This window comes from Passer montanus, unplaced genomic scaffold, assembly GCF_014805655.1.
Source record: "Passer montanus isolate IOZ18808 unplaced genomic scaffold, ASM1480565v1 scaffold1, whole genome shotgun sequence".
NCBI lineage: Eukaryota > Metazoa > Chordata > Aves > Passeriformes > Passeridae > Passer > Passer montanus.
The window spans coordinates 20,366,859-20,392,175 of NW_024356504.1; the positions used below are offsets into that span (position 1 = coordinate 20,366,859).

At 39.5% G+C, this 25,317-nt stretch overlaps 1 protein-coding gene across 2 annotated transcripts; it reads right to left on the reverse strand.

Moving 5' to 3' along the window:
• Positions 1-2,691: 2,691 nt before the first annotated feature.
• DDX18 (DEAD-box helicase 18) lies at positions 2,692-13,348 on the reverse strand. 2 transcript variants are annotated; one of them, XM_039699710.1, is made up of 15 exons: positions 13,068-13,348; positions 12,767-12,955; positions 11,655-11,708; positions 10,433-10,534; positions 9,771-9,906; positions 9,359-9,459; positions 9,063-9,262; positions 8,860-8,974; positions 7,899-8,038; positions 7,546-7,707; positions 6,457-6,609; positions 5,686-5,799; positions 5,192-5,248; positions 4,028-4,205; positions 2,692-3,418 (listed from the first exon to the last, which is right to left on the reverse strand). In XM_039699710.1, exons 1-15 carry the CDS (start codon positions 13,183-13,185, stop codon positions 3,276-3,278), a joined length of 1,962 nt encoding a protein of 653 aa, XP_039555644.1. In that variant the 5' UTR covers positions 13,186-13,348; the 3' UTR covers positions 2,692-3,275. The 2 variants fall into 2 exon arrangements, with proteins under 2 accessions (XP_039555644.1, XP_039555649.1); XM_039699715.1 differs by lacking the exon at positions 10,433-10,534 and having other exon boundaries at positions 3,276-3,418; positions 11,574-11,708.
• Positions 13,349-25,317: the final 11,969 nt, after the last annotated feature.

Below are 25,317 nucleotides of genomic sequence, written 5' to 3' on the forward strand. Positions count from 1 at the left end.
ACCTGTGCAGTATCCTGTCAGCACCATGTCTTCCTCCACTAAATACTATTTTTTTTTTAAATCACATAGCCCTTTTCACCCTTCCTGTAAGTTGCTTTCCCTGAGCCTCAAGTCACTGGCTTGAAAGAAAATAATCAGAGCTTTGGTAGCTTACTTAAATTGAGTTGTCAAGTCATACATCAAACAGAAAGGCTGATTACTGCCAAAATATAAACATACTTCTTATTTACAACAGACCCCAGTGGATATCTTACTCAACTCTCAACTACTCTTGCTCTGCAATGTCAGTAAGGGTGCCTTCTACCTGTGACATTCACCCTGAAAAATTTGATGGCAACACTTTCTGACCAGCGTTGTGCTTGTCTCTAACTCAGCAGCATTATGGCACAGGAAACTCGGATCATGACAAGATTTTTCACAATTATGAGCAGTAACTCGGTGGTAGAGTGCTCCTGTATGGGCCTGTTCCAAGAACTGTCAAAACCATCTTCCAGTTCAAGCAGGACAGTTTTGATCACCCCCTTAAGTGGTGTAAAGAGTCCAATTTCTTTGTCAAGGTTCTCAGAGGAAGAAAGCAATTTCTCAAGGCACACAGTATCAGTCCCCGAGCGATTGGTCACTGTTATGAGACAAGCCTTGAGAGCCTGATGGCCGAGGTCTATTAACTGCTCACAAGATTGATAACAGGGGAAGCTGCAAAGGAAACCTCAGAATTCCACTTTGACAATCTTTTGCACTTCTTGCAGTATCACGGTGGAAGAGATGCTGCCCAATACACAGATATTTTGTCAGAAACTATTTGTCATTTACGACTTCATAAACAAAGCAAAAGGTAATTGCATCTGCACTAGATGGGAAGCTTTTAAGTCCCACTTAGTCTCAGCTCATTAATTTCTCTTCTGCCTAATCAGGAAATTAGAGCTGACTTTGTAGCTACTACAGGCAGGGGGGAGCCATTACACCTCTATGTTTAAGTAACAGGGTTAACTTTTTTGTTTTCTTCAGTGTAAGCTACTATTATTCTACAACAATACCATCCAGTCCTTCCATCTCCTAAAGAAGTTTGTGTCAAAGATTTCTTTGTATTAGAAAGTTAATAACATACAACCCAAGTATCACAGGGAGGAGTTGTGCAGGCTCTTTATCAGTTTTCCATGGATGAGACTTCAGAAGTGGCAGAATTCTGATGCCCTTTTGAGACCAACCAGTTCTGGCCATGAGCACGTGGTCAGGCAGGTGGTCACTGACTCCATATCCCAAGTTTTTCCTGCTCCAAACCAGCATTCCACACTACTGCAGGCACTGCTTGCACCCACATAACCACACTCTGATCTTCACAGTGCTTTACTGCAGCTTTGCTTACATCCCTTTCCCAGTAATTAATTTTGCAGTTCATCTAGTGAGTCCCTCAGCGTTTCTTTTGCTTTAATGGAAGTTAATTCCCATACAGTAACTGCACAGCTGGCAGGTATAAACAGAAGCCTTAAACTGTAGGATGATGTAGATCTAAGAGAGAACTCCTATGATGTGCTATTAATAAAGACATGAAAATTACTTTGACATCTATTATTTATAAATTTTTAAGAAAATCCAGAATCAAAGATTTGAAATGAGACAGGCATCATAATTAGCACTGCTTACACTTCAGAGAAGATTTTGCTATTTCATTGCAAGCTTAGAAGCACAAGACATTCAAATTCTAGTAACAAAATTATTTTGACATTAAAAATCTTAAAAGCCCATTAGGGTCTAAAGTCAGCTATTTCATAAGAGGGAAAACCAGACAATGCTGAAATCTGAATGGTGGAAGTACTAGAAACAGAATGGTCCTATTATTTCTCCCCATCGTCTTTCCCCAAGGATGAAAAGAAATTCCACCGATTTTAAAAAAATACTTTAATGCATGTATCAGTTTTAAATCTACCATGCTACCTCCAAAGACCCAAGAAATAACAGTCCAATTTATATTGGAATAACTACTTATGCTTTTGTATTTGTAACTGCTCCTGGGTTACATTTTGAAATGTAAATTAAAAGCTGTTTTACTATAATCACAGATGGCCCACATTTCTGGATTTTGTGACATTTTAGTCTTTCCTTGACACATGAACACTTTTTACACTTCTCACCACCACTGCAGCCTTGTAAGAGCAGTTACTTACTGCTACAATGGCAGAGAGATGGAAATAATATGTGTAATACAATTACTCTTTTACCCAACTTGTGTATTCTTCTTCTACTGAAGCCTCCACATTTTTTCCTGTCTGCAATGTGTATTCCACCCTCTTCCATTTCAGTCTTTTATATTCCCCCTCCAAAATACCTTTCTAGTACATTTATACCCCATTTCCCTTTTTCACTTACTGAGTCTCTTCACTCCCCCAGTCCTGTGGCAGTATCTTTGACTTTGCTGATCTGATATACCAAGACTTGAAAGCAATTCACTTTTGTAATTTACAAGATACAACTGCAGAACTTCTCAATGCATCAAGGTTACAAAGCATCTTCAATAAATACCTGGGTTGAGTGCTTTAATTTATGTAATCTGCTTTCCTTAATGCTTTGCAGAGTACATTAGACATCCCCAGATTAATAAATTCAGATTTAAACTGGACATGAAGTAAAACAAAGTATTTCAGTACAGTGTTACCATTGTATCACATTAAAGCAGTATTAATCACGTACCAGAACTGATATAAGAGATTTGTTTTATTTTGGACGCTGTACTTGTTATACAGATACTATGTTGGAAATTATTCACAAGATCATGCAGCCTTAATTATTCATCCATGCTTCAGTTCTTAAGGAAGCTTCCCATATTCTTCAGCATATTTGATGGCCAGAGCAGAGTTCTGTAGCATTAAAATCCCTTGCAATGATTCATGTGAGCATGAATCTTTTTATCTCACAGTGTCCTGATGTTGTCCACTCTCACACTTTTCAGAGGTATGCATAGAAAGAAGGGTAAGTGTAAAGCAAATTCTTCTATAAAACCTAAAGCTATTCTCCTTTTAATAAAAATCTCTGTAGCATTGACTTCAGGTCATTTAAATAATCTTCTTCCTTACAACCAGTGTGGCAAAATTCCCTGGCAATATTCTCCTTTAGCCACAGTTCTGAAGAGTCTTCCTGAAGTGAAAAATAAAAGATGTTCCCAGAAAAGAAAAAAATCCTTAAAGAGACCTAAAAATGGGAAAGGAGCTGTTTAAACTGTAAGTAACTGCCAGATGGTTTTGATCAAGGTAGGCTACTCCAAGGCATTTTAATGACCAGAATTAACGAGAAAACTGTCGATTGTCAGATTTCTTGCTGATGTGTTTGAAGATTTTTGCTTTGTGGACGTTCTTTGCTTTCTGGTAGCCAAATCCCCCACCTCCACCTCTTTTCTGTAGTCTTCTGCCACGGTTGCTGTTCACATCTAAAATTTCATTGGTTAAAGAATTTAAAAAGGAGTGATTTGAAATATTGCATTTTGGGTTTACTAAGGGTTATTGATGTGAGAAAAAAGAGAAAAGGCTAAGCTACCTAATTAGAGAAAAAGCCACAACTTTGTGCCTGTGGTTCTAAATACTCCTCCAGCTGTCCAACTAAGCTGTCCAATGCACTACTCTTTCAAATTCCATCCACTGTCAAGTCTGACAGTCTCCCAGTTCCTGCTCTTGCCCCTCTATGCCAATATTCCATGACTAAGAAACTTAAGCAAATACATTTCAACGAAAATAATTTTGCATGGAAGAGAACAATACTTTGGAGCATGGATGCATTTCAGAATCTGCCCAACAGAAACTGAAGCCTGTAAGACATGAACATGTGCTAAAAGAGATTTGTAGGCATTTTTGCAGTTAATATTTACATTTTCTTTGATAAAGCACCGTTGGAGCATGATGCATTTTTATGGTTATTAGCAGAAAAACTCCAACCCCAACAACAAAACAGCAGAATTTGAGGTACCACAGGAATTCAGCAAGTTGCACTGAACATTTATGACGCAGAAATTCAGCTTTGAAACACTGCAGTGAAAGGATACTGAGGTCAACAAATGGAGGAACTTTAAAACCAAACGAAAGGCTGACTTTGGGAAGATCCAAATTATTGACATCATAGATCTGCTTCAGAGAATGGGAGTCATAAGCTCTGATGTAAGCTTTGTAAGCCTCCTGGGCTGACTTGTGAAGGAAATAGTTCTTCTCTATCAGTTTTTCTAGCTGGTGAGGGGAAAATAAAACCATAAGAGACATAAACAATTATAGCTGTTAGAAGTTAACACTATATTCAACATTACACATTATATTTTTTTTACTGTTAGTGCCAATGACATTCACTTCTCACTTCACCAAAACTGCCCTGTGACATCAAGGTGCACAATGCTGTTATAAATAAGTAGAGGGACAAAAAATCCTGAAGCTGACTTAGAGTACAAACAAAGCCTCAGCAATATGAAAATTTACAGGAATTTAAACTGGGTTGTCCCAAACAAGTTAATCAAGGACAATACACCTGCAGCCACACCATGAAACCATGTGTATGAGAACTGCCAGCCTGACATCTGAACTGTGTGACTCCATGCAATTCCATGCACAGTCTGATCTATCACAGTGCCAATGCACTGTGAAATCAGCAGTATTAATTCTACACCAAAAATGGATACACCAGGGTAGACTAAGACATTTTATTTGATGTGAGTCAAATTCCCAATGCTCATTAGATCCCAGTGTTTCATTTGATATTTAACGTACATTAATTCAGCTCTCTAAAAATAAGCTACATCAGGCACCACTTCTTTCTGATTATGCTTAATTACGAACCTCTCTCTGTAAGGACTGTCTTCACTGCTTCCTGTACTTGATACTTTAAATTCCAGTTACTGCAAAGAATCTTTACAGAACTCTTATCAAAAGAATGATTCACAGAAGTAATAAACAACAGAAACTCACATCTTCAGAATTATCTATGCTATTCCCCTCAATTCTGTGTTCCTTGGCTATTTTTGTAGCACAGGAGCACAAAAGAATTTTAGCTGATGTTGGGCTTTATTAACGCAAGCTAATTAAAAATACACATGGGTTTATATACTAACATTCCTAAAGAACAACACATATTTTTGAGTTGCAGTCAGTATAGACTGCAACATTATCCATGCAAATTATAACAAAGTTATTCAAAGTAGTTGAAGTGTAAAAACATGTCATACCTGAGACTGGATGTCTGAGATTTTTGACCAAGAAAATTCAAATTCACTTAGTGGTACCTTAAAAACAAAAGAAATGAAATATCAACATTATTTACACTGTGTAAATGCTGTGTAAGTGAATGTGTTTAAGACCAAGGGCAAACAGAAAACTATCTGGTAGATAATAGTTTTTTTTAATACCACAGCTGTATCTGTAAAGGGCCTTTACATCAATATGACAGTATTATCACTTCCTTTAAGCCAGAGTAATAGAGACACTCAGTATGACACCATTTTTTACCACTTTTGCTTTAGAAGTTAAATCACTTTAATTAAAGTCACAAAACAAGTCCATAAGGAGAGCAACCAAGCAGCTCTGTGCAGTTCTGTTAAAATGATTACCTTTAAAAGAAGACTGTTCTTTTTTGGAATTGAACAGAACTAAACTGATTGTTGAAAAACCAAACCAAACCAAACCCAACAAGGTTTGCCTTTAAAAATTGACAGAAGTTTACCCTGGCTTGTTTCAGATAACGAAGGAAGCCCAGTTCTTCTGGTCGTAAGATGAGCAGAGCGTGTCCTCTACCATTTATTCCTCTGGCAGTCCTACCAACACGGTGGATATATTCCTTTGGGAAAGAATAACAGACAACAAGGTCAGGCAGTCTTAATCGTCAACAAAAAACACACCAAAGTTAACCTCAGTATCATGTAATGCATCATTCACTATTTGGGAAGACTTTTTTTTGGCACTGACATGTGGATAAGGGAAAACAAATGCTGAAGGTGCAAAGCAACATCAGGCTGAGACAGAGCCCCTGACTAAAGCATTTTGTCTTTTACTGAAGAAAAAAAATCTTAGTCTATGGTAACTGAAAATTAAACCTTGATTTTAGAGATTTTTGAATTTCCCTTGTTTACAGTAAACTTTTACTCAAGTAAGAATATTATCTTTAAACAAAAAGCAAATTTCAACTGGAAAAACTCAGGGATGCACATATAAACTCACCCTCTTGAAAAGTGTTTGGCTGTTTAGCTGATTAGATTTGAACTTCACAGCACAAACAATATTTTAAAATGCCATTCTTAAGAAGGCAACCAAGGTCTTGGCTAGGAGCAGCATTTCCTAGGAGCTGGTGAAGGGCAGTGAAAGAAACCAGCAGCTGGATATGACCATGGCTGAATCCTGCCCTCTGTCAAGCAGCAGTTTCAGCTCTTCTCTGCAACTCAGTTTGTAGTCAGAATTTGATTCCTTGCTGTGACATTTGTCTATTTCCTTAACTTACCTTTGGATCATCTGGAGGGTCATACTGGACAATCCAGTCAACCTCAGGAATGTCCAATCCTCTGGCAGCCACATCAGTGCACAGCAGTATTCCAGACTCTGCATTACAGAACTGGAAAAACGTTGTAGTACGTTTGGTCTGTTTCTGCTTACCCTGAGAGGAAACAAACACACTGAGGATGAAGTATCAACTACAAAAATAATTTGAGACATCTTTCCAAAACGTGCCTTTGTACAGACCAAGCAGAAACATTTTGCAGTGAAGAAACAAAAAAAACCAACCTCACAGGTTTACAAGAAGTGGCACCCCTCAGAGGTTACAATGTATCTCCCAAACCATTAAAAATTGCATAAACATTCTTCTCATGAGCACAACATGTATGTTTCAGGTTCAGAAAAAGGACATTTGCAAATCTAGCAATATGTGAGACAGATTACAGGTTATAAAAGCAAACAACCAAACAAAACCAATACTTGTCACAGTTCTATCAATGAATAGCAAGACATTTCCTCCCCCCAAAAATATAAAAATAAATAAAAAAAGGACAATTTAAAAAAGGACTAAACAAAAAAGGACATTTGTGATTAGCTGCAACTGTTTAATAGACTTTCAGTCAATTCTTTGTTCTAAACTGTGCATTTTGTGGTTTTGACAAAAAACTTACAATGCTCATCCAAATGGTAAGAATTGGCACAGTAAACCCAAACATAACCCCGGCCTTAGGAAAAACACAAAACCCTTCAGGCATCAGACTCTGGATTTCTCTGACAAGAAGCTGGCTCCATAAAATATTGAATTTTACTGCTTGTGAAAGGTAACTTCTTGGAAGAAAACAGAAATGTTGCTACACAGAGAGCATAAATGAGTATCAGTGTTCAGCACTGGTTCAAAAAATAGCAAGCCTGATTACTGAAGTGTTATTATATAATTTTTGCTTTATCTCCTTTCTCTACAGGCTAATCAAGACCTTAATCAGTTTTATGAGCAGGCTGTCTGTGGACTGAAACAAACCAGGCAAATGTAAATCCAGTAAGAGCTTACAGCTGTTATCAGAATAATTCAACATAAATCAGTGAATAAGATACTTACATGAATGGCCAAAACAGGCAGATCAATGTAGTTGAGTAGTTCATAGTGGTACTTCACTGACATACAAGAAGAAAAAAATACCATCAGTTTCTTCTTCCGGTTCTTCTTGAGGAATGTGAAGAGCAAAAGGAATCTTTTTTCAGATGGACAGACTACATAACCCTGCAAAAATTTTAAACGTTGTTAAACTAAAGTAGTAAGGAGCAAACTTGTGGTTTAGGAACACAATTACATCAGGAAAGGGTTACTTTGTGAGAAAAACCTCACCAGTTACACATCTGAAGTATCCCAGGTAAAAAACCACAGGGTTGCGTGTTCAGAGATCTCAACCCTCCCACTAATGTTTGTCTTACCTGTTCCAGACCATCTACTGTGGCTGTCTCCTTGTTATCATCAACCCCAACATACAGTGGCTCTTTCTTCAGAGAGATCTTGGCCAGATCTTCCACCTTTCTGGTCTGTGTGGCAGAGAAAAGCATCGTCTGTCTGCGCTCTGGAAAATATTTGAAAGACAGCCTCGCTTTTTAAAGAATTCAAACAGTGATTCCCTAAAATCTAACGGCAAACTTCCCTGGGAAATCTTCCAACTAAATTCTAATTCAAACATACTGCTACTGGCAAAGAGGTGTAGTTGTATTATGGGGTGTACACCATATTTATTTCAGCTGTCCCCACCCCCAAAATCCTAGCTGCTATCAAAACACAGTGCTCTTTCTCTGTAAAAATGGTAATAATCATTTGCAATCCAATTTAGACACAAAACAAAACCAAGATCAATCTTCTAGTTGTAAATTAATATCCAGGAATACTACAATATTTTTGTTTGAAAAAACAATTCAAATTGTGTTTAATGCATCAATTACAAGGAACAGTTACATGAAAAATTAGGAGAAGAAAAATTTAAGGCAAATACTTAAACTTCTTCAAGATACTGGTCTTGGAGGTATCAAAAAAGATTGAGCTGCAAGTCAAAGCCCTTTTTCCTTGAATTTAAACCTTATCAGGAAATAATGAATTGCAGGAAATAAACATGCAGAGGAAGATGAATGAGAAAATGGTAACATTAAACTAAAAGGATTTTGTATGAACAGAATTATATCTCTGAAGAGCACTTGAAAACTCTGTTCTTCAGATAAATGATGTTGAATAAGTAATATATACTGGCTAGCAGAAAAAAAGGAGAGAGTAAGAAAACCACTATGAAGTTCATTTACAGAACTATAAAAATTAATAACTTCTATAATAATAGAGTCAGAAAGAAGACAATGTTAGTCAAGTGATTTTCAGGAAAGAGAGATTTTTTTTTTTCCTTACTTGGTAAAAGTTTTATGATCTGTTTCATTTCTTCTTCAAATCCAACCTCCAAGATTCGATCTGCCTCATCAATTACCAAACACTGCAAGTTCTTGTACATGAAACCTGGAGTGTTCTAGAAGATTTACAAACTCACAGTCAGACAGGGAAAGGAGTTTTTATTGTGTTTTAACAAGCAGATTAGACATCAATACTGTATCTACCTGCATATGATCCAGCAGTCTTCCTGGTGTGGCTACAATGATGTTGATTCCATTTCCAAGCTTCTGTGCTTCTGCTGATCTGTTACTGCCCCCCATTATCAGACCATAGGTATGAACGTGATGATTCATAAGTTCCTTAAGAACCCCGTAGGTCTGCATAGCCAGCTCTCGAGTAGGAGACAGAATAATAACACCTGTTCCTGAAAAATACATCAACCAGAGAGTCAGTCACAACTGATCCAACCCCCTAATGGCTGCTTTGCAGTAAAATTCAGCTGTGAAATGAAGAGCCTTACCATTCCTGGGCATGAATTTCAGCTTGTAGATGAGCTCTACTGCAGGAATGAGAAATGCAAGTGTTTTTCCACTGCCTGTTTTTGCAGCTGCTAAAATATCCCTGTAAGCAGCAACAGAAACAGAAGTATTTAGTTGACCATACCAAGAGAAGAGCAAATCTCACTCTGATCCATGCTGACAATGTGAAAAACTAACATGGCTTAAAGAAGACCAGTGGAGATGGTACTAGGAGTTTGCTGCAGAGGCAGGTCACAGCAATTAGTCAGTGAAGGCTGGCCTCAGTGATCATGGAGATCTTTTCCAACCTTAATGATACCATGATTTGACTTTATGATTCATGTATGTAGCTTGCCAGCAAAATTTACAAAACGTCTGGGGTCATTTGAGTGACTAAAAAGCCCTGTTTCTTACCTGCCTTCCAGAAGAGGCTTGATACTTTTATGCTGAATTTCTGTCATGTGTGTAAACCCCATGTCGTTTATGCCTTTCAACGTATTCTCACTGACACAACCAGCCAGGGAAGCAAAGGAATTGTCTTCAAAAGCACCTGAAGTGAGGGGAAAAATGAAAAATATTTAAACTGATTTCTTCTGTTTCCTCTGCCATCTGAGACTAGCCAGTTCAAATTGACCTGTACAGAAAAGAATCAAAGGACTTCTTATCACATTCTACCACAAAATCCAAAGACTGGCAAAATACTCTGTATTAATGAGTTCATAAGAAAACTACAAAACTACACAGAGTTAATAAAAATGAATTCATTGCTTCTTCTGTCAGATTTACTAGTTCTACACCTCCAGCTTGCTCTTCACGGACTTCTTCCTGTACAGATAAGCATATGTGTATATAGGTTTAAAAAGCACTTTCACTAGTAATTGTGGGACCAACAAGTGTGTATATAATGCAAATTTCCAAGAACAGCAGGTGGGTGAGAGCTGTGCAGCTGCCAGTGTCACGTATCGTATCCAAACACCTGACTCACAAAACTCACTTGGAAACTGCAACTTGCTCTGGAAGGAAGGTGTTAGACCTTGGGATTTGTGCCTGTGCATGAAAAAGAGAACACAAGATACCTGTTAAACCTAGGGGCAAACTGGGCACTTCATCCTCCTCCTCTTCCACGTCTTTCTCTCCAGAGTCCTGCTTATCTCCATCTTCTACCTCTGCAGATTCATCTTCTTCAGTTTTTGCTTTTTTGGTTTCTGTATCTGGAGTGTTATTTTTACAGAAGACAAGTCAGTTAGAAATACAAAGGTCATGGTTATCACGAAAAGCTGTACCACAGACTGAACTTCCTTTAGTCTATAAACCATGTACAAAAATTATGATTTTCCATGCGGTGGAAGAGGGCTGGAGAAAAGACAAGGTTTCTATGGAATTTTCTGAGGTACAGAGCAAAAATTCCCCAAGTTCCTGCTACACAGCCCACTTTGCATAGTGAAACAATGTACCTTGATGTGTATCACATGACACCTTGTATGGAAGCAAGATAGAATTTCGTTACTGGTTTAAGGACAATTTTTCCCATGGGCAATGACAACACCAATTTCCCACACCGTTTGTGCTCAGGATATGTGAGAAGTTGCATCTTAGGTACCTGAATCTTCAGAGATGAAAGCACCTCTTCATTGCCATAACCATGATGCATGTCCCAAAAATCAAATACATTTTGAAAGCTAATTGTCTTCAAAAGCACCTGAAGTGAGGGGAAAAATGAAAAATATTTAAACTGATTTCTTCTGTTTCCTCTGCCATCTGAGATTATCCAGTTCAAATTGACCTGCACGGAAAAGAATCAAAAGACTTCTTATCACATTCTACCAAAAAATCCAAAGACTGGCAAAATACTCTGTATTAATGAGTTCATAACAAAACTACACAGAGTTAATAAAAATGAATTCATTGCTTCTTCTGTCAGATTTACTAGTTCTACACCTCCAGCTTGCTCTTCACGGACTTCTTCCTGTACAGATAAGCATATGTGTATATAGGTTTAAAAAGCACTTTCACTAGTAATTGTGGGACCAACTGGTGTGTATATAATGCAAATTTCCAAGAACAGCAGGTGGGTGAGAGCTGTGCAGCTGCCAGTGTCACGTATCGTATCCAAACACCTGGCTCACAAAGCTCACTTGGAAACTGCAACTTGCTCTGGAAGGAAGGTGTTAGACCTTGGGATTTGTGCCTGTGCATGAAAAAGAGAACACAAGATACCTGTTAAACCTAGGGGCAAACTGGGCACTTCATCCTCCTCCTCTTCCACTTCTTTCTCTCCAGAGTCCTGCTTATCTCCATCTTCTACCTCTGCAGATTCATCTTCTTCAGTTTTTGCTTTTTTGGTTTCTGTATCTGGAGTGTTATTTTTACAGAAGACAAGTCAGTTAGAAATACAAAGGTCATGGTTATCACGAAAAGCTGTACCACAGACTGAACTTCCTTTAGTCTATAAACCATGTACAAAAATTATGATTTTCCATGCGGTGGAAGAGGGCTGGAGAAAAGACAAGGTTTCTATGGAATTTTCTGAGGTACAGAGCAAAAATTCCCCAAGTTCCTGCTACACAGCCCACTTTGCATAGTGAAACAATGTACCTTGATGTGTATCACATGACACCTTGTATGGAAGCAAGATAGAATTTCGTTACTGGTTTAAGGACAATTTTTCCCATGGGCAATGACAACACCAATTTCCCACACCGTTTGTGCTCAGGATATGTGAGAAGTTGCATCTTAGGTACCTGAATCTTCAGAGATGAAAGCACCTCTTCATTGCCATAACCATGATGCATGTCCCAAAAATCAAATACATTTTGAAAGCTTCTATTCCTCATGCATGTTTAGATATATATCTACAAACCTATGCATATAAAAACATGCATATAAAAACATATGCAAACCTAGCAATATCTGTGTGGTGCTTTTTTTTTTTTTGGTAGATTTCCAGTTTCATAATATATAAATGTTGCCACTAGCTGGACAGGAATTAAGAATTCAAATATCGCAGCTGGAATGAAGCGGGTAAATCTTTAGACCTCAGGGACATTAAAGGGCTGCACGTATTGCTAAAAAAGCTGTATTTGCTGCACAGCCAAGTACAGAGAGCACTCATCGACTCTGAAACACAGGGCATGTATTTGAATAAACGAGTAAGACATCCAGTCAACCTTACAAAGCACAATCCCATGGAACAAGTAAACTGGCTACCAGGATGAATTAAGAATTCAAATATCGCAGCTGGAATGAAGCGGGTAAATCTTTAGACCTCAGGGACATTAAAGCGCACGCCTGACCGGCACATGGCGTTTCAAACTTTCCCCGACGCCGCGGGAACCCTAAGGAGGCGCTTGTGGCGCCTCCCAGACTAAATGAGCCCTGGGAGACACGCTGTCTTTGCTAAGAACACGCACCATCTCCTCCATTGGCCACCGCTTTTCTCTTTTTCTTCTTCTTTTTCTTCTTTTCCCCGCTGCGGGGTCCGGCTCCGTCCGAAGGCTCCGCGCCCTCCTCGGCCGCTGCAGCCTCCTCGGGCACCGCCGCCTCCTCCGCCTCCTCCTCCTCCGGGGGGCCCTGAGAAGCCGCCTCGCTCGGCGAGGGCACTGCAGGCGGAGGCAGAGACAGAGGGAGGACAGAGAAGGGAGAGAACACAAAGTTAGTCACGGCTCCGCCGGCGCTCGGCCGGGGAGAGGCTCCTGCGCCGCCCGCCCCTACCTGCCCCCTGGGCCGCCTGCAGCTTCAGGTTGCGCTGCCGCAGCTTCAGGTTGCGCTTGTGGATCTTCCTGCGGAGCAGCCGCATGGGCAGGTTGCTGGCAGCAGCCGGCACCGACATCGCGGCAGCGGGAACGCCGCGCTCCGGCACACGTGGGGAGGCCACGAGCGGACCCGCCGGAACCGCCGCGCGCGGCGCCTCACGGGCACCGGGCAGCGCCCTCTGCGGGCCCGGCGGGGGCAGCGCCGCGCGGGGCCCGGCCCCGAGCCCTGCCCTGCTCACGGACTCGATTCCCGCCCGATTCCTGCCCCATTCCCGGCCCCGATTCCCGCCCCATTCCCGGCCCCGATTCCCGCCCCATTCCCGGCCTCCATCCCTGCTCCGCTCCCCGCCCCGCTCCCAGTCCCGCTCTCAGCCCGGAACACGCCCCGGGTTTCCCCGAGGAGGAGGCTCGCCGTGTCCCACACAGACCGCCCCAGCCTCACAACAGCCCGGTGGTGCTGCCTCCACCCATGGTCACATGTGTCCAACGGGAGAAAGGGACAGAATTAAAGAATCAGGTTGGGAAAGAGCTCTGAGATCATCGAGTCCAACCTGCGAGCAAAATCACCGTGTACCCCGTGGCACTGAGCACCATGTCCAGGCTTTCCTAAAACACCTCCAGGGATGGTGGCTCCACCACCTCCCCGGGCAGTTAATTCCAATGTTTAATCACAATTTGTGAAGAAATTTCTTCTAATAAGGGACAGAATTAAAGAATCAGGTTGGGAAAGAGCTCTGAGATCATCGAGTCCAACCTACGAGCAAAATCACCATGTGGCACTGAGCACCATGTCCAGGCTTTCCTTAAACACCTCCAGGGATGGTGACTCCACCACCTCCCCGGGCAGTTCATTCCAATGTTTAATCACAATTTGTGAAGAAATTCCTTCTAATATCCAACCTAAGCCTCCCCTGGTGCAGCTTGAAATTGTGTCCTATCACTGTTCCCTGGGAGCAGAGCCCGTCCCCTCCTGTCAGGGATTGTTGGTGGCAGAGGGCCCCCGAAGCTCCTTTTTCCAGGCTAAACACCCCCAGCGCCCTCAGCGCTGCTCATCAGACGCTGTTCCCTGGGAGCAGAGCCCGTTCCCTCCTGTCAGGGATTGTGGATGGCAGAGGGCCCCGAAGCTCCTTTTTCCAGGCCAAACACCCCCCGCGCCCTCAGCGCTGCTCATCAGACTCGTGCTCCTTCCTCGGCACTCACTGCAGCCCCTCTGGAACTGCGGGCACAGCACTCGAGGTGTTTATTTACAGAGGCAGAGGCACTTCCCTGCTCCTCCAAAGAGTGACTCCCCAAGGCTGACCCGCAGCGCCCACCGGCTGCTTCCTGACAGCAGAGGGCACAGGCAGCACAGGGATGGGCTTTGCCACCAGAAACCAGAAACCAGCGCCTTCTGAGACCCGAGACTACAAACTGAGTGAGGTTCAGACTTGATTCCTTGCTGTAACACAGAATAAACTGCGGAACTAATTCTACATTAAGATACAGAAGCAATTTCTCACCATCTGTAATTGTTGTTTTCCATAGGTCGTTTGGATCACCAGGATGAGAATTAAATTTGTTTTACCATGTGAACCATGCCGTTCTGTCCAGACTTTCACAGACTGGATGACACTGCTTTAATAAATTGAACGGATTATTGCTATTTTCATCAGCTGCATTTGAAACTAAACTGATCCATCCTCAACAAGAAAGGCTTTTGGTACAGACTCCAGAGGAACTCAGTTTTACCTGCTTAATTTTAAGCAGGTGCAAGTTCCTTACTGCAGCTCAGTGTAATTTAGGTTTTGTGTCTATTTTCTCCCTGACTACCTTATATTGCATTTGCAGAATGTATTTTTAAGTAGACATGGGTTTGCTCTTCCTAGTCTGTACTGATTTATATGGATGTGACTAGGTTTACTATTTGGATCCAGATTTAACTCGGGCAGTGCTTCTTTCTGGAATATGGTCTTATGCAGATAAAATGTATAAAGATCTGGACAGCAGAGAGCTGACACTAATATCTGACCATGCCATACACTGACCAACTGACAAAGTTATGTCCTTTCAGTATGGCATGGTCCTGATGTTCCCATCTTAACCAGTAGTGCCAGGATCATCTCTATTTTTGCTTTCACACGTGTCATCACACCCCCAGCCTTGCCAAGAATTACGACCTGGAAAAGGTAATCCTGGTAAAGGATTCTGGTCAGGTAAAAGCCTTTCCATAAAGAACTCACCTCAGTGTCCATGCTGGGTTCTGGCTGACTTGGCAAGTCTCTGTGAAATTGCATTAGTGTGGCACAAAGCCCACATTGATAAACTGTCCTGAGCAGTTGTGTCAGATCCCACTGACCTGCTCTGTTTCTACAATCAGCATGGTACATAAGGAAAACTTTATAGACAAAAGATGCTCTTGCATCTGTGTACACAGATGTCAGGGCATTCTGTATAAGAATTCAGAAATTACAGATTTTTTTTGAGGTGGGAAATTATCATGAGCTTCAAAATTGTTTTCTCTCAATATATTGTAAAACATGTTACTTAGAATTGACAAACAAATGTTCTTCTTTCTGGAAATTTCAAAACATGTTTTTTAGCTTCCTTCTTTTAGCATAATTTGTTTTTCTTCAAGCTGTTATTGTGGAAAGTCACAAAACAAAAAGAGACGACTCAGAAGATAATAATGATAATATTATTGTGACAAGTCTAGACAGTAATTTAAACCACTAACTCATGTTAATAGTTTCTCTCTGAATTTTGGCATTTCTTAGATAGCCTATGAATCCCCTCTAGTACAAGTGTCATTTTTGTCCAATACATTCATTCCTAATTGCTTGAGTTATCAGGGAATCATTACTAACAAAGGATTTTCTCAAATGGTTATTGAATTGTTGTCAAAATGTCCCAAATTTTCTACCTATGATCTTGCAGGAAGGTTTGTAGGGAAACATGTTTTGTGTGAATAAAACCTTTATAGAGCTGACTAAGTCTGTTTGAGATAAAGGTGAATATTTTTAATGGGCTACTAATGTTAGTATTTTATCTCCCAGAGTTAATTCATCCTTATAGCCAAATTCAGAATATTTGTGCCTACTTACCATAAACTAACTTGTGTTGATTAACATGTAACACAGAAGTAGTCATTGATTTCAGTTGTATCGTTTTAAGCAGAAGGTGCCAAAACCCCATCTAGAAATGAAAGTCGTGAAATGAAAGTGTGTAGCCATTTTTTAATACAGGATTTTGGGTACAGAGCTGAATTAAAGAAGACAAGTTTTATTTTCAGAAATCAGAATTTTTGAAGAAATGCTTTTTTGATGTCTTAGGTTGAACATGAAATCAACACTGCTGTAATTTATGAACATTTGCACCATTCAGCTAAAAGTTCTGAACTAGAAAACTAAAGCCTATTGCTTGCAGCCACAAACTGGAAAACTGTTCAGAGCTGTCTTTTAATTTTTAGCAGATTATTATTTTCCATGTTAGAAAATTTATCTATCAGACAGTAATACAAATGGACTTGGTTTAAAATCAGATTTTTTTTTTCAAATGTGTCTACCTTACCAGTGTGTGTATGCAAATGATGGATACAAAGGTGTCTGCAGAAATAATCAATTTTCTAATTTAGTGGAGATATATGATTTTGAAATGTGGACTTTGACAGAGAAAAGTAACCCAAATCTGAACTGATATAAATGGCATAGATACAGATATATTCAGATACATCACATGGAGACTAGATGACTTGATTTATGGAACATGTCAATGTTAGTGTGAGTTAGAAATTGGTGGTACAAATCATGTCTTTCTAGGCTATCATTGAATATCTCTGAATCTGTGAGGGAATTCTGAGTATGGCTTACAAGGAGAGTAAGGCATCCATGTTTGGAAAAAGCAAGGTAGGCTATCACAATCACATATTTTTAGGAGTTTTGTTTAATGCTGCTTTCAGCTAATGTGTCCCTTGTGCCATGTGGCAGTCTGGTCTCAATTATAAGTGACAGCAGCAGCACTTGCTGGACATGGCAGTAGAGCTGAGTTCAAGTCACATCAGTGAAGTTTTTATTTCTCATTCAGCCCATATTTTACAGCTTTAACTGAAACCATTGCAGGTATTCTAATGCATGATCTCCTCCTTGACACACAGAGGACCAAAATCAAGGAAATGCCACGTTGTAGAAAATGTTGGAGTTCTTCCTTGCAGCAGGAGATTATTTTATGTTTATCACTGACACACTGCAAACAAAAGGTCTTCAGGAAAACAAGGTGCTATACACATTTTTATCCTCACAGAGGCAATGAGAGAACAAAAAATACATAATGCAAGAGCAGTGCAGAGTTTGTAATGTATCACTGGCAGGCAGGAAGGTACCATGAGGATAACTGAAGTGCAAAACTATGCATGGCACATAGCAAAAGAGTTTAGATTCTATTTTATTTTATTTTATTTTATTTTATTGTAAAGTTTGTTTCTGACATTTGAAATTCAAACTTATGAAATATTTTTGGGGTCCTCAGAAGCTGCTTTTATGAATCAGATGAAATAATAATGAAATGTTTTCTGTTCTGTTTTAGGAGGCTGTTTACAGGTTTGCTTCCCCTGTTCCACAAACCCTAGCAGGTGTTGATAAATAGCTTGTTTTGCACATGACAATAAGCCACAGTCACTTTTATTAAGACAGCATGTAAATTCACAATATTCTGGTTTTACTTAGAATGATCCAATCTTTAACATTTTCCTGTTTTTAGAAAACTTAGTGAAGGTTTCTCAAAATGCTGCAAAGGCTACAAGTAGGATCATGTGATTTATTAGCAGATTAATCAAACTGCAGGTGTAGTAACTAGTTTATAACTTACAGACTGACAGGTTCATAACCCTTAAAATAATAATTTTCTCAGGCATAAAAGGCATTCCTTTTACAGTGCCCTCATTAATTTAAAGAATCCTAGTGAATATATTAGTCTCCTATTCAGAAGGAGTGTGTCTTTTATATTGCTTTATCATTTACAGATCTTCATTTAAAATAGCTCTGTTCAAACGATGTAAAGTCATGATTAAACTCAAAGAGAGTATGAAATATAATACAGTAAGGGAAATTTATAGAGTTAGCTAAAACTCTTTGCAGGTCTTTCGAAGATAAAATTTGAAGGGGAGGGATATTCTGGGTGCATGGCAGCTGGGTGGAGGCTGACTAGTGGCAGTTTGTGGCTGGAATGAACACAAGATGTCACCCTCGCTGTGAGAGAGCTCCAACACACAAACGCCTTTAGCTGAAGAGGAAAGGGAAGGAAGGATTGAGGTTACTTTTTTTTTTTTTTTAAAGTTGTCCATCATGTGTGTTTCTTCATTTACCTATCCTGGAACACTGTTTCACTGCAAAATTTTCTCCCCCTTGCTGAGTATTTATAAGAAAATGTTCTCATGCCATTTAACATTTTAAAGTGTTTTTTAAAAGTAGGTTCTGAAATTTGGAATCAGGTTTTACTTCCTTGAGTAGTAACCCTATGTTTCTTAAACTGTTAGTGAAAAAGATGATGGAGAACAAAGTGCCATATATTTCTGAGTTTTCTTCAGTAACATTAATTTTCATACATTTACCTGGAAGTCTTAAAGCTTATAGAAGGATGATATGGTAACTATTGTGAAAAACTTCCAGATAATATAATGAGCTGAGTTGTCACATTTCTTCCTAAAACGTGTAAACCTTTTTGTGCTGAAAAGTAATATTTTCACTATGTAACAGTTTGAAATTCCCTTTACCTTTATTCTAAACAATACAAAATTCTTCCTTTGATGAAGATGGGGTTTAAAATCTTGAATTAAACAAAGCACTGATTAAACAATGGTATTAGCATTCTTCTAATTATAATTCAACTCCTTGAGCTCAGGCCTCTGAATCCAGTAATGCATGCCTATGTTTAAAGTGACATTTATGCTTTAAGTGCTTGTTTTCTTGAAGACATTCCAAGTGTGCAACTTGTGAGGACACACCTCAATGTCTTGTTGAGTTGTAGGTGCTCCTGTTACCTTAAGTGGTTGTTTTCATTTCATTTGTGTCATCCATACAGTGGAATATCTTAATCAGTGAGGTGAGGATAGCCATACTTCTTCACTCCCACTGCTTGTTTCTGTTTAGGTTGCAAGGCCTTGAAGAGAAAACTATTTTAAACCAGGTATTTGCTTGGGAACTAAAGAGACAGAGTCTGTATTGGACAGAGAAGGCCCATGTATTTCAGTGAGCTCTGGGCACTATTGTAATATTGATTAAAGAAAAGTGTGTTATTCTTAATGACCAAAATTTAAATTTACAAGTGATAGAAAAATACTATTTTATTGCAAAGTATACATCTAGTGGGAGCAAATTCTTATCAACCTGGAGAGAGGAGACGACTAAATAGGGGACCCAGACCATGTTAAATAATCTGTGATACCTCCAGTTCTCTGTCATTTTAGCCCAGTCTTAAACACCTTCAAGAAAATATCAAAAGGGTTAATTGTCACATTTTTCTTGGAATGGCTCTCCCCTCCCTTGCCCAAAATCATTATTATGCTTGTACATCCATAGTTTTACTGTAGTCTTCTGCTCTGCATAATTCTGCATATCCTTAAACACGGTGTAAGTCACTTTTACTTGTAAGGCCCTTTCAGATTGGCATTTAAAGGAGATTTAATATCCCTGGGAATGGGAATGATTGGTTCCTATCAACCATAATGATCTTTTTTTTTCTGATTGAAAGTCAGCAGAAGATTGAAGAGTCAGCACTCCAGAAGGGAATGTTTAAGTAGCTTGTATTACTGGGCTCCGAGCTTTTACGGTTCAGGCCTTTATAAACTGTGTCAAGCTGTGATAGTTATAATTATTGCACACGTTGGCTTAACCTATATCGTGCAGTCATAATGCATTAGCCTTTCCAGCTTTCACTTGCCTGTCCTTTATTAACTGTGACATTTTCCCTTAAAGGTTCAGAGCAAGCATGACTTTATGATCAACCATAAGCTTTAACTAAACCGACTTTTTTTCCCAAAGAAGACTGCTGTGGAAAAAACCAGGAGATGGCAGTCTTTCTTAATAGATCATGGTTTAATCTGTTGGTGACTACAATTTTTGTTCTTGTGCCCCAGGATAGGCAAAAAATTTAAAATGAGGTGAAGGAAGGGCCATGTTTCTTGTCTTGTTGGCACAGGAAACCATTGAATGCCCTGGTATCTTCCAGAGGCTTTTCTTTCAGTTGTCAGATCTTGAACTGTCATATAAATCCAGGGGGAATTGTGGTTCACATTGGCCTTAGTGCAGTTTTCTTACCTGGCTGTTTCAACATACCTGAAGTACAGTTCTGAGACTGTGCCCTTGCTCTGAAGGCAGACCATTCCACAGAAAACCAGCTGAGAAACAAAGCTACATTCATTCATCTATGTTTAATCAGCAAAAGCATAGTAATCCAGAGACTGTATGACCTGCTCTGTCTCACTGTTAACTTGTCCCTCAATTTATGTGTCACCATTCTTGGCCAGCTCAGTGCCTCCTCAGGGGATCAAGATGGTTTTAAGCGGCTGTGGTGCTTTTGGTCTCTGTTATGTAATGTGACAAAAGGCGTATCACATCTGTTTATAGCCCAGTGGGATAACACTGTCCTGGTGTGTGATTGTCTGTTCTTACTGGAGAAATAATTATTTCATGGCAATATTAGATACCAGGTTATTTTGAGCTGTTGGCTGCAAGCATGAACAGAAACTTCTTACCTTTCTATATATTTTTTGGCTGTGGTGCTTTTGATCTCTGTTATGTAATGTGACAAAAGGCAGTGTCACATCTGTTTATAGCCCAGTGGGATAACACTGTCCTGGTGTGTGATTGTCTGTTCTTACTGGAGAAATAATTATTTCATGGCAATATTAGATACCAGGTTATTTTGAGCTGTTGGCTGCAAGCATGAACAGAAACTTCTTACCTTTCTATATATTTTTCTGCAGAGTAAGCACCAGAAAGTGGCACATAAGACCACAAACATGGCTTAAATTAAGTCTTTGTCTTTGTTGACACAGCACAACTCAAAGAGAGCTTAGGAAAACCATGATATGCCTTCAATTATTTATTAGAACCTGTTATAGATTTAATTCTAACAAACTATTAATCTTGTATCTCCCCAGTCATTATGGCATTTGGTCTCCCAAAGGTGCCTCTCAGCATTACCACTGCTTCCCTTAAACTGCAGTAAGAAGCATGGGAATGGCAAGTGTGGAAAGACCAAGAGCAGTAATTGTTCATGATAACATCAGGTTCATACATTGTTTGGACCAACACTTCATCTTTCACTGGGGAAAATTCTTGCTTTGCACTTTAAAAATAGTTCAAATTCTCTTAAACAACACATAACTGACTAATAGAAACATTAGAATAATAAAATTAATACATTCTTTTAGACAGTTAAATAGGGGGAGCAGATACAGAACTTAGCTAATGTTTATTAGGTATTCTAATTGCTACCTGAACTTGTTGCAGAGCAGAACAGAGGGAAAACAATACATTACTCCAAATGTCCAGCTGTATTCTTACTCATCATATTTGTCAGCAGTGTAAGGGAAAGGTTTTGGTTTTTCAAGCTAGTGATAACAGACCTCCAGGTCATGTTTTTGTAGAAAGGTCCTTAACCTTTCTCCTGCAGCTCACCTTGTTCAGTTTGGTGCACGTTACTCAATGTCTTGGCTCTGTTTTCCTGAGCATCCATGCCTGTAGGCATCCTGCAGATGACTGGTTCTCCCAGCAGAGCCCTATTTTTAACTTGGCAGGCAGGAAGATGATCTGTTCACATCTAGAATGCAAATGTCTGGAGTTGCCAGGATTCTGCAGGTGGGAATTGTGTACATGGTGGAGAGTATCTGGGTACAGGTTTGGAATACTGAAAGTTTGGGTACACTGAAAGTGTAAAACTCTTTGATATGGCAAAACTCCTTTGCATATGAATGACACTGAGTGTACTTACCAAAGTTTGTTATTTTATATGCGTCACAAAATATCAGAAAGAGTATATGACATTTCAGTTGCTAGGCAGCATCATGCTACAGGCCTTTAAAAGCCATGTCAAACATTTAGCTTAATCATTTGCCAGAAGTGTTTAGAAGCATAATGTCTCATTAATAATTATTAAATCATTGAGTCATTCAAAGAGAGATGTTCCGTCTCTACTTTTATAGTGGTAAAACACAGGTCATTTACTGGGCATGCAAGAGCACACCAGATATTAGAATTACAGAGCCTTATTGGAGAATATGCATAAATCAAAGAAGAAAACCATGGTATACAGACTAGATTCTCTACTACCCCATACTCTGACAGCTCAAAACTTTCTCATGTAAATTGATAGGTGTAAAGAAACAACATTAATGATAGAACCAAATTTCCATGTTGGCTGTAGGACTGGAACTCAGAAAATACATGTGGAACTTCTACCTCTACCACAGACATCCTGCATGATTGGAATAAATTGTTCATGGTCTCATTCCTGCCAAATAACCATGGACAGTATCAGAGAGCCTGTGTTAAAGCCCTCACTCCAAGTAGTTCCAATGTCACATGAGCTCCACAGTCGTGAAGTCTCTCTTCAGCAGCTGTTGGGAGTACAGAGTGAACAGGCTCTGAACAGTTTTGGAAATCATGCTGGGTGCTCCTCTGGGTTTGTAGGTTCTGAGTTTCACCTGGTTGAGTTGAAATGCTGTACTGCCCTAGAGTGTCACTCATACCATTTGGATAGAGTTCAGTAACCATTATGCTTGCTTATCTATGAAATGATCAATCCTTGACCGGGCTCCAGGGCATGTAGGGAATCCTGGACACTGTTAGGGACATGGTCTGGAGGGCTTTCCTGTATCCTTCTGCTAAGCCCTTGGCCTCTCAGGACATGTTTTGGCAGTTCAGACTTAGGGCACACACCTTGGCCTCCTCAGAATAGACACCCCCTTTGAAAGCACCATTTTCAGTTGTACTCTATGTACATGATTTTGCAGTACTCTGACTCTGGCTGATGTTGTACAGCTATTTGTTGGTCACTATGAGGCTTTCTCCAGAGCCTGATTACTTGGGATAGGAATTTATCTGCTAAAGTAAAGACATTTTGTTTGTGCCACAGAAATGTTCTTACATTATTGGTCTGACAGAAGATAAGGCATTGAGTAAGTCTGGCATGGGAGGTGATGCTGAGAGACACTGGGAGATAGATCAAATTGAATTCCCTGGCCAGCCTGACTTTAGTGCAGAATATTTACTTCCTCCAGGGAAGTTAAACCTCACCTCCACTGTGCACTTCTACACATTTACACCTTCTGCAACTTTACACCTTCTGGATCTTCTGCAACTTTACACCTTCTGGATAGTTAACTTTCTTTAGGAAGAATAAACAAACTACTTGTAAACAATTTTTAATTACATAATTTCCAACATCATATTATCTTTCTTTTAAACAGCACAGATATAGACCTGTGAGCCAGGAGGAGTGGATCTGTTAATCTTTCCATCATTATTATTGTGGTTTTTCATTGATTTTAAGACAGATTCTGTGAGTTTCGTATTCAAATAATCTAATAGATTACCACACAATTTTAACTGTGATTTGGAAGCTCCCAGTGTCTTCATCTGACTTCTCTGATTTTGCCTTTCTATGTAACAGTGAAAGTGAAGAATGAAGAACTGATCCTGCTTCAAAATTCTGCTTCCCTCTTGTTATATTGCATTTAATGGGAAAATGTTTATAATTTCAGCATGTAATTTTCTGCTATTCTCAGACAGCTTTAGTGATATAAGCAGTACTCAGGGTGTGTTTGAGAGATACACTTTCATCAGTAAAGAACAGTCTAGTGAACTAATGTAGAAAGAAGAAGAACTGTAGAAAGATTAAGATTTTCCTATGCTATTGGAGTGGAAATAGACCCTTGAGTAAAATATTTCAGGAAACAAATCCAGTAGGGTCCAATTTAAAGAGAAAGTCCACTTACATGGATAAGTACAGGTTTCTGACTTTTCCTCTCTTTCAGAATTTTCCCCTAAGTTATGAAATAAGAATAATTACTTCAAGCAAATTTTTCTGATCATTTATTCTACTAGGATTTTCTGGAGTACATTTTCAGATCATGGATTATAGGTGCATTTCTCATTATCACTAATGAGAATTTCAATGCATGAAATAATTTTACAGTGCTATTTTGTCTGACTTGTATTACACCTGTCAGTCTGCTTTCTCCTGCTATTTCATTAATATTTAAATATTAATATTTAAAGGTCAAACTTAGCCTTCAGTGATATTAAAATATATTATTCTGTTTCATCTAACTTTAGGAGAACATTTCTGGGACAGTTCTCAGTAGACAGGGAAAAAGGTAAATCACCACACACTCTTCTGCCTTTTTAATCCAGTTTTTTTGTTCTCTTTCCAGCAGAGATTGAACAGTTTCCATCTCAGAGGGAGAGGAGAGAGGTTTGTAAAGGAATGAAGTGTAATTCACAGTGCAGTCAAGGGGATGAGGTACCACTCTTCTTTGTGCCTGGAGAGCCTTGCAATAAAGCACTTGCAGATCTGAAAGGTTTCACGGGATGTTTGTCCAGTAGAGTTTCTCAGAGCACATCTCAACAATATGGCATCCTGCAATAAATGGAAATGTTGGGTTTTTACTGCCTTGGTGCGATAAAGGCAGCGCTCCAAATTGAGCAGCACTTTTCACACAGATGTATAGACAGCTGAACTGTGTTTCAAATGTGGGATTGTGCATCTCGAGCAAAACTCAGATTATCCCAGAAACTCCTTATCTGTGTAAATATTTGTGGCATCAGAATTGAAGGTTATAAGGCAAGGTTTGCAAAGAATTATGAGTACGGGGTGTAAAATCCATATAAGAATGTTCTTTGACTCAAGACCTTGCTAATGCTAATATTTTCTTGTGATTCAATCCCCTTGAAAACATCAAAGGTATGAAAAGGCCTTTATTTACTTGCTCTGTTCCAGATGTTAGTCTGGTGCTGCTGAGAAGGTGGAAGAGGTCCTGCAAGCATGGGATGAATATGCATAGATAATCTTCACTGCATCAAAGCTGCTTCCCCTGTGAATTTCAGGGATTCTGCCATGAGAGGAAGGTAAATATTGAGCTGCACATATGGTGTGTGTGCAGATTGTTGCCTATAGACTGCACTTGCAGGAGTCCTTGCAATATTTGTCCCCCTCTCAGAAAAGACCTTGTAGAT

What these genes read in the sequence shown, in the direction of transcription:
- DDX18 (XM_039699710.1), bottom strand. Translation starts at nt 13,185, where the DNA reads ATGTCGGTGCCGGCTGCTGCCAGCAACCTGCCCATGCGGCTGCTCCGC. An exon ending in GGTGGCCAATGGAGGAGATG is followed by an intron (nt 11,709 to 12,766) that starts GTGCGTGTTCTT and finishes ATAACACTCCAG; the next exon opens with ATACAGAAACCAAAAAAGCA. An exon ending in ACCCTCCAGATGATCCAAAG is followed by an intron (nt 5,800 to 6,456) that starts GTAAGTTAAGGA and finishes TCTTTCCCAAAG; the next exon opens with GAATATATCCACCGTGTTGG.